Source organism: Sorex araneus, chromosome 8 (genome assembly GCF_027595985.1).
Source record: "Sorex araneus isolate mSorAra2 chromosome 8, mSorAra2.pri, whole genome shotgun sequence".
NCBI lineage: Eukaryota > Metazoa > Chordata > Mammalia > Eulipotyphla > Soricidae > Sorex > Sorex araneus.
Genome location: NC_073309.1, coordinates 24,232,451 through 24,248,955, shown reverse-complemented (window position 1 = coordinate 24,248,955; position 16,505 = coordinate 24,232,451). Strand labels below are relative to the sequence as shown.

Below are 16,505 nucleotides of genomic sequence, written 5' to 3'. Positions count from 1 at the left end.
ATTGAACCCAAGCTTCTTGCACGCAAAGCAGATGATCAGCTCTTGGACCTCTCCCTCTCTCTATCTCTCTCTGTCTCTCTCTGTCTCTCTCTCTCCCTCTCCCTCTCTCTCTCTCTCTCTCCCTTTCTCCCTCTCTCTCTCTCTCTCTCCCCCTCTCTCTCTCTCTTCTCTCTTTTTCTCTCTTTCTTTTTCTCTCCCTCCCTCTGTACCTCTGCCTCCCCCACACACACACACACTGAAAAGTTTCAGGTCACTATACACTGTATCCATGAGCTGTGCTGTGCAACAAACCACCAGCATCCTCCCCTGCCCCCCCCCACCCTCAAGGTTCCGCAGATCCCGAGGCTCAGCTGCTGGATTGGTCCGTCTTGTGTGCTCACAGCTGGGCTGAGGTTCATCACCCTGGGCAACAGGGTTTCGATAATCTACCTTGGATTAACTCCCGGCCACGTGGTGTCACATTGTCCCACAGGCTGGCCTGGACTTGGTCACATTTATTCAAGCAAGTGAGAGGCCTGGCACAAATCTCAGGAAACCTGATCTGGGAGCTGGTGCCCCGTGTTGCTTCTGCCATATCTGGTCACCAAAGCCAGTGCAGGAACTGGGCCAGATCTGTACAAAGTGCAGCTGCCAGACCCCCCCCCCACCCCCACCCCACACCCCTGGGAGAGGCGTGCACAAAGAGAGGTGAAATCGGACTCTGTGCAGGACGTAAGAGACCACTTGGCGTCTGACAGCTCCCAGGTGTCACCAGGGCGACACCTTTGCAGAGAAATACTGTGTGAGCTGGATTTTTCTGAACCTCAAAGGGCCAGGAACTGGGTTTGTTCTGTTTTACGGGCTGGAGAAGTCAGAAGAAACAAGGAATCTCCCTTTGCAGGAGAAAAAGAAAATAAAGAGGTGGGGGTGGGAGTGGGGGCTGGTGCTCCTTCCCAGCCAGTCCTTGCTTTAGGTCACACTATAGAAACCGCAGAAGGCTAACGGGCCAGTCTGGATGCAATTCCTGGTTGTGTCCGGTACTGCGGTTTATCAACGTCACGTGGCGCAGGATTGGGAATAGGTCTGGGATAGGTCCTGGCTGCGCAAGCGTGGCTAGGTGGACACTGGCCACAAGAGGGCAGCAGAGACTTAGCAGTCAGTAGGGGGCTGAGCTGGTGAAGCTGGAGCCCGGGACCAGCCCAGAAACGGAGTTTCAAACGACTTCCGGGGTGGGAGAGTGCGACTTTGCACCCAGGGATGCCGCGTTGGAGGCAAACGGCAGGAGTTACCCTCCACCCCCACGGCACACCGCACCCAGTGTCCCAGGCTGCTTGAGTGCGCTGCTGTGTCTTGAAAGCCGCAATGATTTTCCCCAGCATTTTTCCTAGCCTGGCGTTTTCCCCCTGCACGGCCCAGCACCAGCTGTGGCCCGGGTCCGAGTGAGTTTTCCTCGGCTCTCGGGATACCTTTTTCTTTGAAGGCTTGAGGGCAAAGACCTCAGAGTGGAGCTGGAAGATGATTTATTTAGATCAGCGAAAAGTATTTGACCCTGAAGACCGATCAGAAAAAACTGGGCTCACATCGTTTCTATTACTACCGGGTTCAAAGGGTTGATCACGAGGTTCCTGCCCCCTGTAACGTTCATGCCACCTGACGTCTGGCTGTCTGGCTGTCTGCCCAATGAGACCTTCATCCAAGTGCTTGCTGGGGACCCCCCATGAACCGGGTCTCCATGGTCACCCCCTTTGCGTGATTCCTGGGGAAACTTGAATTTCTGGCCCTACGAATGGGGGTCCCGATAACCCCTGCACCCCCTTCCTTCCCCCTGCCCTACTCCCAGGCAGCCTGCCCACCCCGCAGTCCCACTCTGAGATGGCCAAAGAGTCAGAGGCAACTGCTATCGTGCAGACACTGTGGTGTGCGGGTGATGGGGGTCCAGGGGCCCCTTGCCCACCTCCCACACACCGCCCCAGAGAGGGCAGGGGGCGTCGTCTCCCCAGCCGGCATGCACTGCTTCCATGAACCAGCACCCCCCCCCACACACACACACCGGTCAGTGGGGCCCCGAGTTCCTCCTTGCCACGTGCAGGGGGAGCTTCGAGGTCTGTCCCGCCACTGCCCCGCCCCCAGCACGTGGCACAGGGCCTTTTGGAATGTTCTCCAGAGATGTTTCCTGTCCAGCCTCGTTCCCACTGAGCCAGCTCGGGCCTCTTTCGGTCACCACCCTGGGAAATGGGCGCAGAGCTGGGCATGGGAAACCACCCAGAGAGTGGTCCAGACTGGCTCTGGGCTTGGGGTCACGACTAGCAGTGCCCGAGGGCTACCTGTGGATGCTCGGGAGAGCCCCTGTGGGGACCTGGGGCCTGTACCAGTGCCAGGGATCGGAACCCCAGGCGCCCTTGTGCCAGGCAAGCTCTTAGTCCCTGTACTATCTCTCCAGCCCTTACTTTATTTCTTATTTTATTTTTGTTTTGGGGCGTCACGCCCAGTGGTGTGCAGGGTTTACTCCTGGTTCCGTGCTCAGGGATCAGTTCTGCAAGGGCTCCGGGGACCCGAGGAGGTGCTGGGGGTGAAACCTGGTCAGCTGGGGGCAGGGCAAGCGCCCTACCTGCTCTACTAGCTTTCATCTACTATCTCTCTAGCACCCCCCCCCCTTTTATTTTAATTTAGTGGGCTGGAGCGATAGCACAGCGGTTGGGCTTTCACCTTTCACTTGGCCGACCCAAGTTCGATTCCTCCGCCCCTCTCAGAGAGCCTGGAAAGCTACCCAGAGTATCGAGCCCGTGCGGCAGAGCCTGGCAAGCTACCTGTGTTGTATTGGATATGCCAAAAACAGTAACAATAGGTCTCTCAATGAGAGACGTTACTGGTGCCCACTCGAACAAATCAATGAGCAACGGGATGACAGTGACAGTGACAATTTAGTGGGATGTTTCTAAGACAAAAGCTGTCTCAGCATTGGCCCCTGGAATGATGGTTTTCCCCAGTGGGCAGCTACCCCACTGTCCGTAACGTCCGGCTTGGAACAAAGACATTCTTTTTTGTGCCTGTCCTTCACGGCTGCTTTTGAAATGCGTTTGCCTCTGAGCAGTTCTTTGTTTGGTTCTTGAAAAGAAGGATTTTATTCCTTTTCCATTCGGGGGCCATACCTGGCAGTGCTCAGGGCATACTCCTGGCTCTGGCTCAGGGGTCACTCCTGGTGGGCCTCCGGGGACCATAGGAAGACACCGGGGATCGAATCAGGGTCACTCACAGGCAAGGCCGGGGCCCTGTCCCTTCTCTCCGGGTGCCCTCCTGGAATCTGGAGCGGCCCCACGAGCAGGGGGGCCTGGTGCCCTCAGCAAGTATGGACAAGGGGAGGAGCCAGGCGTCCGGATCAGGCTGGGCATTGGCTGGGCCCCTGAGGTGGAGGGACTGGGGTACTTCGAAGAAACAAGGTGTTGCTGAGTCCTTCAGGGGGGACATGCCAGAGGGGCCTGTCAGCGTCCCTCAGAGCAGAGCGCCCCAGCCCCCCACAGAGCATGCTACCCCGTGGATCCGGGGATCCCCGCCACACTCAGTCCAGCAGGGCGAGTCTGACCGTGGCTGGCCCTGCAGCTAACTGCACCTGGGACACAGCACCCACATCCTGGTGGCAGCCCAGGGCCCGAGTGCAAGGCCAGCCCTCCCCACGGGGGTCTTTCACCGACTGACCGGACCTTCCTCCTCTTCCCCTCTGTCCTCCCCACCCTCCTCCCCTCCGCCCTTCTCCTCCCTTCCTTCTTCCCCTTGCCTTTCCCTCCTCCCCTCTCTTTCCCTCCTCGCCCTCTCTCCTCCTCCCCCTCCTCCACCCTTCTCTGCTTGCTCCTACTCTTCTCTCCTCCACCCTTCTCCCCTTGCTTTCTCCATCCTCCCTCCCTCCCTCCCTCCAGCCCAGACACACACTCAGACTTGGTCTCCAGATGATTTATTCCCGTGGAGCGCACAGACACAGATTCCCTCTCTGGCGTGCTCACTGCCCAGCCTCCACCGTGTGACACCTCTGACTCGGCACCGTGGCGCACGGGCTCCCCCAGCCCCGCGGCCGCCGGCGCTTCTGCTCACAGCTCCACGTGCTCTGTGTGGGGGGGCATCTCCGCTGCCTCCTGGGCCAGGAGCTCGGTCCAGAAAGCCACCTCCTCGTCCTTGAGCTTGTGCGCGGCCCTGGAGGTGGCGCCGATCTGCAGGTACCCCTCCTTCTCGTCATACGCTGGCCACTGGGGCAGCCCGGCGCCATTGGGGTTCCTGCGGACAGAGTCCAGTGAAAGCCCCGGAGGGTGAGGCGGGGGTCCTAGCCATCCGCTGGGGTAGCCGCGTCCCCCTTCCAAAGGTGAGGATCCCCACTGTCCTGGTGGCCTTGACACCCTGTCACTATGTCGGTCAAGGTCAGGGGTCACCAGCCACCATTCCACGCCACCTCCACCCACTGCCCTCCCCAGCCCCATGCCTGTGGGGCGGCCAGCCTCACCCATTCCGAGCAAAGTTGGCCCAAAATTTCATCATCATCTTGCTGAGTTCGGTCTCCTCCTCGGAGGCACCACCTGTGGGGGGAGGGAGGGGAAAAGGCTCTGCTAGTTCCAGCCGGCAGCAGGGCATCGCTAGGGGACTGCTAGGATACACCACTGAGGTTTCCTCCAGCCCTCGGGGGACGGGTGGGTGGAGGGGTGGGTGGGTGGAGGGGTGGATGGATGGAGGGATGGATGGATGGAGGAATGGGTGGATGGATGGGTGGGTGGATGGATGGGTGGATGGATGGATGGATGGATGGATGGATGGATGGATGGATGGATGGATGGATGGATGGATGGATGGATGGATGGATGGATGGATGGGTGGATGGGTGGATGGGTGGATGGATGGATGGATGGATGGGTGGATGGGTGGATGGGTGGATGGATGGATGGATGGGTGGATGGGTGGATGGATGGTGGGTGGATGGATGGGTGGGTGGGTGGATGGATGGGTGGATGGATGGGTGGATGGATGGATGGATGGATGGATGGATGGGTGGATGGATGGGTGGATGGTTGGATGGATGGGTGGATGGATGGATGGATGGATGGTGGGTGGATGGATGGGTGGGTGGATGGATGGGTGGATGGATGGATGGATGGATGGATGGATGGATGGGTGGGTGGATGGGTGGATGGGTAGGTGGGTGGATGGATGGATGGGTGGGTGGATGGATGGATGGATGGATGGATGGATGGATGGATGGATGGATGCGTGGATGCGTGGATGGGTGGATGGGTGGGTAGATGGATGGGTGGGTGGGTGAGTGATTGGATGGCTGGGTGGGTGGGTGGATGGATGGCTGGGTGGATGGGTGGATGGGTGGATGGATGGATGGGTGGGTGGGTGGGTGGATGGATGAATAGGTGAGTGGATGGATGGGTGGGTGGGTGGATGGATGGATGGGTGGATGGATGAATGGACATATGGACAGATGGATGGAGTCAAATCTATGTTTTAAAAGGATCCAGGTCACGGAAGGGCTGGAACATCCTGTCCTCTGCCCTCTCCAGCTTTCCCTCCCCTTGGGGCAGCAAGATTCCCCCTCGCGTCCCCCACAGGGTTTCTGCGGCAGCGCCCCACTTCCAGGTGTCTCTCTCCTCTGCTTCCTTCATCCACTGCATCTGCAGATAAGAGTCTGCAGGCTTAGCACAGCCAAGGCCTTACGGGGCCTCCCTACCTGGAAACAGGGCCGGTAGCCACAAGCTATCTGTCCTGCTGATCCCAACCTGCATGAAGGGCTTCCTCCCAACAGCACATACGCTCACGCCTTATGTTGTGTGTTACTGTATCTTTACACGCACACATGGCCTCTATACAGGGCACCTTAGGTGCGTGATGGAGAGAAGGAATGACATCCGATGGTTGCCTAGGGAAGCTGACCACAGCAGCATGATTCTAGATCAACACCAGCTCTCACCTCCCTCTCACAAACTCCTGCGGGTGGGAGGGGCACTAGTCCAGCCCGTGGGTAGAGTGCCCCCTACCGGGGACCTGTGGAAGAGCAGGTTCTGGAGCGGCCGTGAGGGAGGGTGCTGAGACTCTTTAGAGCGGGAGTGGCCGTGTGAAGTTGGGGTGAAAGACCCAGAGATAAGGTTCCTGCCCAAAGACCGCCAACATTACCCCCAAGCTGGAAGTCAGGAGACAGTCATCACCTTTCAAAAGCGGGGCTCCGAACACTGAGAAGATCTCATCCCCATGGTCTCCCGCCACCGTCTTGGGTCTCATGTCCGAGCAGAAGCTGGGTCGGTACTCGAACTCATACATGTAGGTGGGGGCTCCGGAATCTGGAAATACAGGGGGCCAGGCATGGGTCATTTCACCAGACACGCCCCTGGGTGTCACAGGGTATCTGGGGACTACTGGCTCAGTGGGTCCAAGACCACAGCAGCCCTTTCTGAGTACCAGTCACATGTCAGCACCCTATGGCCCCAAGCAGAAACCCGCATGGATAAATGTAACATAATAACAGGTTGGGAATGGTTAGGAACTTGCGTTAGGGCACAGAGCTGGGAAGGAGTTGAGCTGGGTGTCGGATGGGTTGATGACGGATGGGTGGATGATGAGGGAATGATGATAGATGATGGATGGTGAATGGATGGAGGATGGGGAATGCATGATGGATGATGGAATGGATGATGAATAGTGGATGACAGATTGATGGATGGATGACAAATGAATGGATGGTGGGCAGGTAGGCAGACAGATGGGCAGATGGATGGGTGGGTGGATGGCTAAATGGGTAGGTGCATGAGTGGATGCTGGATGGTGGGTGAGTAGAGAGGTGGATGAGTGGAAGGATGGACAAGTTGGTGGATAGGTAAATAGGTGGGCAGGTATGTGAGTAGTTGGTGGGGTGGATGGTTGCATGGGTAGTTGGGTGAGTGGTTGGATGGGTAGTTGGGTGAATAGTTGGGTGGACGGATGTCTGGATGAGTGGATGGACGGATAAATGGATATTGAAAGCCCGGGGGTAAATCCACATATTAGATCTCTGTTACAGGGCATTGGGCCAGTTCGCACACCCCTGTGGCCTGCAGACACATACACACAAAGAGCACCTGCAGACACAGTTCACACTGCCGTATCTCACCGAGAAACACAGCCAGATGTCACTGCATCTCGCTGATCTTCCCCCACACTCCCCTGGAGCAGGCCTGAGCTGCAGGTCCAGAGCGCAGCTGCTCTAATCAGACTTAGGGAATAATCGGTCCCTTGTCACTCAGAGAACTGCAGACTTGGCACTCCCTCTCCCTGGCTCCTGGCTTATCTTGCTCCAGGCTTAGCCAGGGAGGAGAAAAGGGAGAGGAAGGAGCTAGAGATAAGGGGGCTGTGTATGTCTTGGCCTCTCTCTACTCCTTGCTCCTTCCCTCCCCACCTCCTTGAGAACCCTCGTGAGAGAGGACGCCCCCTTTCCTGCCAACTGCTTCATCAGAGACACACAACACTGCTCCTCAGGGCTCAGCCCTGGGCCGCCCATCCCGGGAGTGCCAAGGCGTGCATCAGTCATTGAGCCCACGGCGGCATGGTCCTGGCCAGTAAAGCAGTCCCAGGTGATGGCTCTGCCTGGGACAGTGTCCCAGGTTGGGCTGGTGAAGAAATCTAACAACATTACAATCCCTACACTGCAACCTCTTCAGAAAATGCAGAGGACAAAATGAACAGAACAGTCATTCTAACGCTCGGAGAAAATGATGGCCACATTTTAGCACAGATCATATGTCACTGGAATGATAGCATGTATATTAATTTCTAGAAACATATGCCACAGAATGACCTAGTAACATACAACAGGAGGAAGACTAGCTGAACTCACTACTTCTCTTACTCCCTGATGACTAGCTACATCTTGGGTTTAGCCAGAGAAGCTCCTGGCGAGAAGCAATTTGAGATCCACTTGATAAACAGCTGCTCCAAGGCCCGGTAGAAGCTTCTGGAAGGGCACATGTGTTGGTGGCCTCTCTCTGTCACTCAAAAGTTTTAGAAAGGAAGTCAGCACCCAGCACAGAGAAAGGACCTTTTGTGGAATCAAGAGCTTATTTTTGACAGCGCACTGCTTCCCACATACTTTCTCTTTAAAAATTTCTCTCTGAAGCGGCTGAAACCCCATGACACTCCTATTATCACAAGTCGTTAAAGGATGTAGCAGTTTGGGTAATGATAACCCGTTATAAGAGAAGCAAAGGAAAAGAGAGAAATTAAAAACAGGCCACGCAAAACATACTGGGTGGTCTCCTGAGCGAACAAGGGCTTGTGAAATTGGTAGCATAATTTTTAATTTTATCAGCTCATCTGAGAGAATGACGAAATTCGAAATTCGTGTTCCCGACGCTGGCCATTGTGATGAGCTCACACAAAGCTGGTTCACAGGACCAGCAAAAGCTTCAAAGCACTCCTCAGAGCAGCCTCAGGGTTTTTTCAAACCAAGCCTTGGCGAAGTGCGTAGGGAGGAGGTTCCAGGTTGCTGCACATCAGGGTGCGCAAAACGGTTTTGGGGACAAGAGAACACGAGTGGCCGAGCCTCCATGCCGAAGAGGACAGGGACGCCAAGTTACAGGGCGCTCATCTCAAAAACAACAGAAGTTTTTGAGGAGTTTGTTTTTCACAGCCCACAACATAAGGCGTATTTAACGGATATGTAAGGCTTAGAAGAAAACACACGAACATTTTATAGCAGATACTTCTAGGTGAATAGTTGAAGGTGATTTAATTTGTTCTTTACCTGGGCTCATATTTTTAAAACATTTAATCATTTTAACACTAACAAATTTGGTTTTTACCAAAGGAAAGAGACAAGGACCAGGAGAGGGGACAGGTGTGCCCGACCCGGGTTTAAGCCCCAACACCGTATGGTTCCCAAGAACCACCAGGTGCAGCCTTGGAGCCCCCCAGTCCCTGTGGAGGTAACCCAGAGGGCCTGGGCAGCCTTGCATCCTCGGGTCCTTACACTGACCCACTGGTCTGGTTGGTTAAGAATCACCAGAGGGGCCCCTGACCTCCTGAGCACCATTTGGCTTCCCCGCCCCCAAAAAAGAGAAAAACAAATAGAAAATTGAAAGAATAAAGTTGAGAAAATAATCTCTACAGTCCTCTAAGAAAATCTTTGAATTCAAAGGCATGAAATATTAGACAAAAAGACAACTCCACAGGCCGGAGAGCGAGCATGGCGGGTAGGGCGCCTGCCTTGCACGTACGTGGCTGACCCACCGGTCTGATCCCCGGCACCCCCTATGGTCCCGTGAGCACCACTCGGAGTGACCCCTGAGCACAGAGCCCTGAGCATTGCCAAGTGTGGCCCTAAAAACAAGTCAAGTCTCACAGTCCTAGTGGGGACCAGAAGGTGTGGGAAGAAATCCCACAAATACACAGCAAGAGGCAAGACCAAATTTATGAAAATGGGCCTGGCCCTAGATGGCCACTGGCTGACCAGTCCAGCAGACCTTGGTGGGGGGGTTGTGGGGGGTGAAGTCCTGCTGGGCAGCACCTGCACGAGTCTGTCCTGAGTCTCAGGACACGGCAGGGCAGACACAGACATTTCCCCTCATGCTTCTACATCCGTTGCTTTCAAACGTTCCGCAGGGCCAGGGCCTGCAGGGTGGCAGAGGGCCTGTCCCACAAGCGTGAGGCCATGAGTTGGTCCCCCACAGTCTTCAGCCCCATCGCCGGCACTGTGACCTCTGCCACCAGGAATGCGGTCCCCAGATACCGGAACCGCAGCCCCCCACAACACAGGGAGATGTCAGAACCAAAGTGCGGCCGTTTTCCGTGTGAACCAAAGCGTTGTGGTAGCCATTTTGTCCAACTGACAGCTGACCTGGGCATGAACCCGAGACCAGGTCTTGGAAAATAGAACAGAACAAACAAAAATCATAATACTCGCAGATGGTGCCGGTCAATCAGTAGAAAGGAAGAATCTAGTGGTCAGCCAGGCATGAAAAGAAGAGAACAAAAGGGCACACCCACAGGGGCACGGACCAATCAACCGACAGGTCAGTTAGGGAGAAAGAACAATGCAGACAGCCAAGGATGTGGTTTAGACTACTTAAACCCTCCCCCGAGGTTGGAGGGGGTCGTACCGGACGTTTTTCTATGGTGTGTGACCCTGGTGGGTCAGTCTGCAACAACTCTCTTTAATAAAATCTTTAAGCTCCTTATAGGTATCTTGTGTTCGAATGACAGCCCCTAACAGAGAGAAGGTGGGGAATGGATCCATTTTTACTAAGAAACACTGAGTCAGATGCAATAAGAGAGTATTTTGCCTCAACAACAACCACACCAAAAACAAAAGGGGGCCGAGGAACAGTTCCACGGGCGGAGCGCCTGGTGTCTGCCAGCAGGTCAGTTCTATCTCAGCCCTGTGTGTTCCCCCAAGCACAGTGCCAGGGAGGCCCTCTGGTGTGGCCCAGTCAGTAAAAGACAAACCAAACCCCAAACAAACAAACAAACAATAAAAATAAACCCAAAAGACTGCAGTTAAAGGAGAGTGGGATGTCCATATTGAGGAATGTCCATCTTGTTTCCCAAAAGGCCGGGCCAGTCGGCGTTCACCGACAATGAAGGAGAGAGTCCCTTTCTCCCTGCATCCTCGCCAACACTAGTTGTTCTTGTTCTTTTGAATGTGTGCCAGTCTCTGTGGTGAGATGATATATCTCATTTCCCTGATGATTAGTGATATAGAGCATTTTTGTCATGTGTCTTTTGGTCATTTGAATTTCTGCTTTGAGGAAGTTTCTGTTCATTTCTTCTCTCCATTTTTTTGATGGGGATGGATTTTTTTTTTTCTTGTCAAGTATATGGACATTCCTCAAAAAACTAGAAATTGAGCTCCCATTTGACCCAGCAATGCCACTTCTGGGATATACCGTGGGGGTCCCCAAAACACACAGCAGAAATGCTATCTGTGCTTCTATTATGTTCACTGTGGCATTGGCAGAATCTGGAAATAACCTGAGTACTCGAGAACAGACAACTAGATAAAGAAGCTATGGTACATCTACAGGATGGAATATTACACAGTTGTTAGGAAAAATGAAGTTATGAAATTTTCTTGTAAATGGAGGGCTGGAGTGATAGCACAGCGGGTAGGGCGTTTGCCTTGCATGCGCCCGACCTGGTTCGAATCCCCCAGAATCCCATATGGTCCCTTGAGCACTGTCAAGGATAATTCCTGAGTGCATGAGCCAGGAATGACTCCTGTGCATTGCCAGGTGTGACCCAAAAAAAAAAAAAAGAAATTTTCTTGTAAATGGATGGACATGGATAGTATCATGCTGAGTGAAATGAATCAGAAGCCAAGGGACAGATATAGAATGACTGCACACATTTGCGAGATATAAAAAAAAATAATATAAGACTAATATCTAGGGTCAGGGAAAATAGGGCCAGGAGGACTGGTCAATGGTTGTGGAAGCTTGCCACAAGTTTGTGGGGGGGGGGCGGTAAAAGACAGGATAGAGAGGGGACCAGTATGACAATAATAGTTGGAAATGATCACTTTGGAAAGAAACTGAGCACTGAAAATAAGCAAAGGGACAAACATGATAACCCTTCGATATCTTTATTGCAAACTATAATGCACAAAAGGAAGGAAGGAGGGAGGGAGGGAGGGAGGGAGGGAGGGAGAGAGAGAGAGAGAGAGAGAGAGAGAGAAGTGCCTGCCACAGAGATGAGGGGTGGGAGGGAAACTGGAGACACTGATGATGGGAAATGTACACTGATGAGGGGATGGGTGTTGGAACATTGACTGAAACCTAATCGTGAACAACTTTGTAGCTGTGCATCTCACCGTGATTCAATTAAAAAATTTGAGACAGAGAGAGAGAGACAGAGATAGACAGAGAGCGAGAAAGAGAGCAAGAGAAAGAGACAGAGCGAGAAAGAGAGCGAGCGAGTAACAGGGGAGTGTGAGACAGAGAAAGAGAGAGAGAGAGAGAGAGAGAGAGAGGAGAACCACTCCCGAGTGAGTGCTCCAAGGGAAGGAAGCTTCTAGAAGGACCCCAGGAAGGTTCCCCAGGGACATTCCCTCTGGAGTCGCTTCATCCATCCCAACCTCACCACCACCTCATCCCGTATGGACCAGTGTCGGGAATCCGGGGCAGAGCAAACAAACCCTGGGACACACCAAGGCGGGCCCAGACACTGGCCCTCTCACCCCACCCCCCACCGCTGTTTTCCGTTTCCTTGCTCCGAGGCCCCCTCCTGAGCCCTCCTGCCTCACCCTCCTCCCGGCTCTGCTGATCCAATGCGCCTGCAGCGAGCTCTGACCGTGGGAACCTTCCAAACCCACCTTCCAAGATACCTGCCAGGAAGCAGCTCCTCTAGCTGATAGCCCAACCCCTTTGCAGTGGCCAGGGGGACCCTCTGCTCTCAGGAGAGCTGTGCCACATGTCTTCGGCCACTAGGGGGCACCTGGCCCTGCCGGCAGCAGGTCAGGGCACCTAGGGTGGGGGGTATCAATCCCGAGGGGCAGTCTTTGTTCAACCCAGGGGACCTGGAGAATGTGGACCTCAGGGCAACGACGTCAGGCTTCTCTGCCCACCCCCTTGTTCAGGGTGGTCATCTGCTTGGCTGGGCAGTACTGATGGGTTCCCCGGCCCTTCCAGCCCCTGGGATCATCTCCCAAAGAAACACCTGGCTGTGTCTAGACTCTTCAGAAAGCCAACTCAGACGGGGCCCCCCTCCCCCCATCCCTCAAGTCATACAGAGCCAGCCTGCAAGGGGTGGCCGGGGCCTCAGCAGTGTCCACGCGTCTGCCAACGCTGAGGCCTGGGGGACCCTCTGCTCTCAGGAGAGGGTCAGATACCTCAACGCTCTGGACAGACACCAAAGCTGATGGGGTGAGTGTCCACCCGCCAACCCTGACCGTCCCCCACCCCCACCCCCGCCTAGCCACCCAGACTCACCCCGGTGGTTGCGGGCCACTGTCACGGAGGGGACACTAAAGACCAGATCGGCCATCATGTCCTGGAAACGGTCTTTTTTCTGGACGGGGTCGTCCGTCCCGCCCAGGTACTTCTCAACGGCCACCGGGGTGAGAGCCTTCGGAACGCCCTAGAACAGCCCGAGAGTGGGTGTCACCACCCCCCACTGGGGGAATCCTGGGTTGTACGTGCCGGCAAGAGGGCGAAAGGAGGGAGGAGGGGTTGTTCAAGCAGCCCAGGCCGGATGCCCCCACCAAGGAAGGGTGGGGTGGGCAGGGTAGGAGAGGCAGGAGAAGGGGGAGAGGGATTCAGATCTGGCTTGGATCCATCGTGTCTGGGATCTGGGACAAGCCCTGCCCTCCTCCGACTCAGTCACTTCCGGCTGCGCCCCAGACACTCACAACCATGGAGTAGGACTGCCACAAGAGAGAGGCGGCCGTCTGGTCGTCCAGCTTGCCTTCCGAGAGCGGGTACCCCATCATCTGTAAGACAACGGACAGCCCTGGTGAGTCTCCGGGGACGGCGGGGGAGACTCATACCCACCAGCTGCCCCGCCCCTGCAGGCCGCCAAGGCCCCCTCACTCTGCCACGTCCCACCTGGCCTGGGTCTTAGGAACTCAGGCGAAGCCAGTGCAGGAAAAAGGACTTAGCTCCAGAAACTCAGAGGGTAATGCGGACGTTTACGGGGTCCCGGGAGGCTGGTGTGTCCCTGAGGTCTGAAGGTGGAGGCCAGGCTGGTGTTGGGTACAGGGCTGATTGCTACAGACCTCACAAGGGCCTGGACCTGTCTTGGGGCCCCGAGGAAACCCCACATTCTGCCTTGGCCCTGGGGTCAGCCAGAGAAATCGCTCTAACGTGAACGCCACCCAGCTGGGCGCCTACCACTGTTCTCCACGGGACCTCCCAAGCATGGCTGCCCGTAACTCCTGGCTGCGTCCCCTGGGATCCCTAGGTGCCCTTACAGCACCAGAAGGCTCCCTGCCACCAGGGCCACTGACACTTTGTCACAGCCAAATCCTGGCCCAGGCACCCAGGGCTCCTGGGGCCAGAATTTCTAAGTATTAAACCTGGCTCAGCCCGGTGGGCTACCAACCCGCCCGCCCAAACTCTTTCTGTAGAAGCCTGAGTAGGCTTCTCTTTGTGTTGAGGCTGCCCCTTCCCCCTCCGAGGCTCAGGGCCCGGGTTTAGGGGTATCATGCTTCTACCTGCGTCACTCCCCATCATAAAGACAGAGGGGCGCCGAGGGAGAATCCCGCGGAACAATCCCACTCCCCGGGTCCAGGGCAGATTCCTCCTACACCCCCGTGACCTTCCGCTTCACACACGCCGGCCTTCCCATCTTCTCCAGCACCTGGCCTCAGGGATCTAAGCCCCTTTCCCACTGGACTCGCCCTGCCGGCAGCTGGCCTGGCCACCTGGCGGTCGGAGGGCTCTGTGGGACGGGCAGCAGGGGAAGCCCGGCCTTACGTTCCCAAGCCGAGTGGAAGCCGATTGTTGGCAACTTCCCCCGGGCTGTAGGCAGAGCCTGTGCAGGGGATGACGGGGACAGTGTAAGCGCAGCCAGGCCGCAGGGTGGACACGTCCACGCTCCCATGTGTCTCTGGGCGTAAGAGCCCGGAAACACGCATGCCAGGGAGCTCCTCCGTCAGCTCTGCTGCACAGAGGGCCAGCGTTTCTGGGATCGTTGGTTTCTCGCCCAGTAAGTCCCAAGCACCTTGGTTTCCTCCCCCCACCCCCCGACCTCGGGACTCCCCAGCACCCAGCTTTCAGGACCCTGGAATCAGAAGCCCAAGGGGAGCATGGTTAAGGGGCGCCCAGCCCGGGCCACACGGCCCAGGTACCTGATGCGCCAGCCCAGAGAAGGTTCCCATGGAAACCTCACGCCAGCTGCCCTGGAGAAGGGGTGTACCCCCACTAGCCACGGAAGGGGTCACGCGTGTCCACCCCGTGCTCACCGTCGGGAGAACCCAGCCGAACTCCTGCTTGTTGATCCCCACAATGAAGGGGACCTTGTTGAAGTTCTTCTCGGCCAGCAGTTCCTCGGGCGTCTTGTGCAGCAGGATGCCGTCCACCACCGTGGGCAGGAAGGGGTGACTCTGGGGTGAGGGGAGCAGCGGGTCAGCCCCTCTGCAGGCAGCCCCCGCACCCCACACCCCTCCAAAGCAAAGCAGCGCCAAGCCCCTACGGCTGAGGCCTTGTCTCCCCCTCTCGCACCCCTTCCCCCACCCCGGTCCCAGCCAGGGTGGCGAAGGCTGTGTGACCTCAGCGACCTGGATGTGGAATCAGAGGGGAAGAGAGGACCAAAGTTCACTCCATGGAGACATGAAAAACATAAGCTGGATCCCTATCTGCATTCTGGGGAGTCACGGGGTCTCTTTTCCTTGGTTCCCTTGGAAGTGGACGTTGCCCACCCCCTCTGCTACCGTCAGTCCCCACAGGGCTGGAGGGGGGCTTTTGGAAGCAACCCTGCGAGTGTGGAATCAATGTCCCGGGGAAATGTGGGTTTGGGACCCCCCGCCCCGCCATGGCCTCGCCTCTCCTTCCCATCACTTTGGTTTTTTGTTTGTTTGTTTGTTTTGCTTTTTGGGTCACACCCGGCGATGCACAGGGGTTACTCCTGGCTTTGCACTCAGGAATTACTCCTGGCGGTGCTTGGGAGACCATATGGGATGCCGGGGATCGAACCCGGGTTGGCCGCGTGCAAGGCAAACGCCCTACCCGCTGTGCTATCGCTCTGGCCCACCATTGCTTTGTTTGGGGGGTTTACCTGAAGACATTTTCTCACAAATGCAGCTTCAAGAATCTGTGATTGGCTCAGAGCCGGGATGGACACTGTTCTGGCCTGGACGAGGCGACTAAAGCCCAGCCTGCAGTCTCACCGTGGCACTGTCTCCTTCGCTATTTTTGAATTCTGCCATTGTGGGGGTTTGGAGGCCGCACCCAGTGATGCTCAGGGCCTACTTCCAGCCCTGGGCTCAGGGGGACGCCTGGGGATGCTGGGGGGACCCTACGCGGCACTCAGCTGTTATATCAACCCCCGCACTAGCTCTGGGGCCCTCTCTGTCTTCTGATTTTATTCTTATTTTAATAATTAATTGGTTTGGGGGCTGGAGCCATAGCACAGCGGGTAGGGCGTTTGCCTTACACGCGGCTGACCCGGGTTCAAATCCCAGCATCCCATATGGTCCCCTGAGCACCACCAGGAGTAATTCCTGAGTGCAGAGCCAGAAGTGACCCCTGTGCATTGCCAGGTGTGACCCAAAAAGCAAAAAAAAAGCCCCTCACCCCCTCCTGCAGCTCCGTCCAGTGCTCCACCAGCACTTTCTGCAGCAGCTCAGAGCACAGGAGCTGTTTCTCCGGCTGTGTTGTCAGTTCTTAACTCTGAGTTTGGAATGCGTCAGTCCCCAGTGCATGGGGCCAGTAGACAGAGCAAGCACACCTCTGCCTCCACATGCTTGGAACACTGAGCACTCCACCAGGAGCCTGGGGGTGGTCGATGAATTTTATTTAAAGGACATTTTGTCAATGAACTGCTGTCTCTGGCTCTCGATTTCTGGGAGGCGCGAGAATGATGAT

The 16,505-nt window shown here is 56.0% G+C and overlaps 1 protein-coding gene across 1 annotated transcript in view; it reads right to left on the bottom strand.

Annotated features, from left to right (window-relative positions):
- Nucleotides 1–3,909: 3,909 nt before the first annotated feature.
- CES1 (carboxylesterase 1) overlaps nt 3,910–16,505 on the bottom strand; it is a 34,858-nt gene continuing 22,262 nt past the window's right edge. The window contains exons 9-14 of the mRNA XM_055145510.1: nt 14,885–15,025; nt 13,331–13,411; nt 12,912–13,059; nt 6,165–6,296; nt 4,466–4,538; nt 3,910–4,242 (exon numbers count right to left, since the gene is read on the bottom strand). Of these exons, the coding sequence (XP_055001485.1) occupies nt 4,059–4,242; nt 4,466–4,538; nt 6,165–6,296; nt 12,912–13,059; nt 13,331–13,411; nt 14,885–15,025 (759 nt within the window). The 3' untranslated portion in view covers nt 3,910–4,058. The remainder of the gene's footprint in view (nt 4,243–4,465; nt 4,539–6,164; nt 6,297–12,911; nt 13,060–13,330; nt 13,412–14,884; nt 15,026–16,505) is intronic.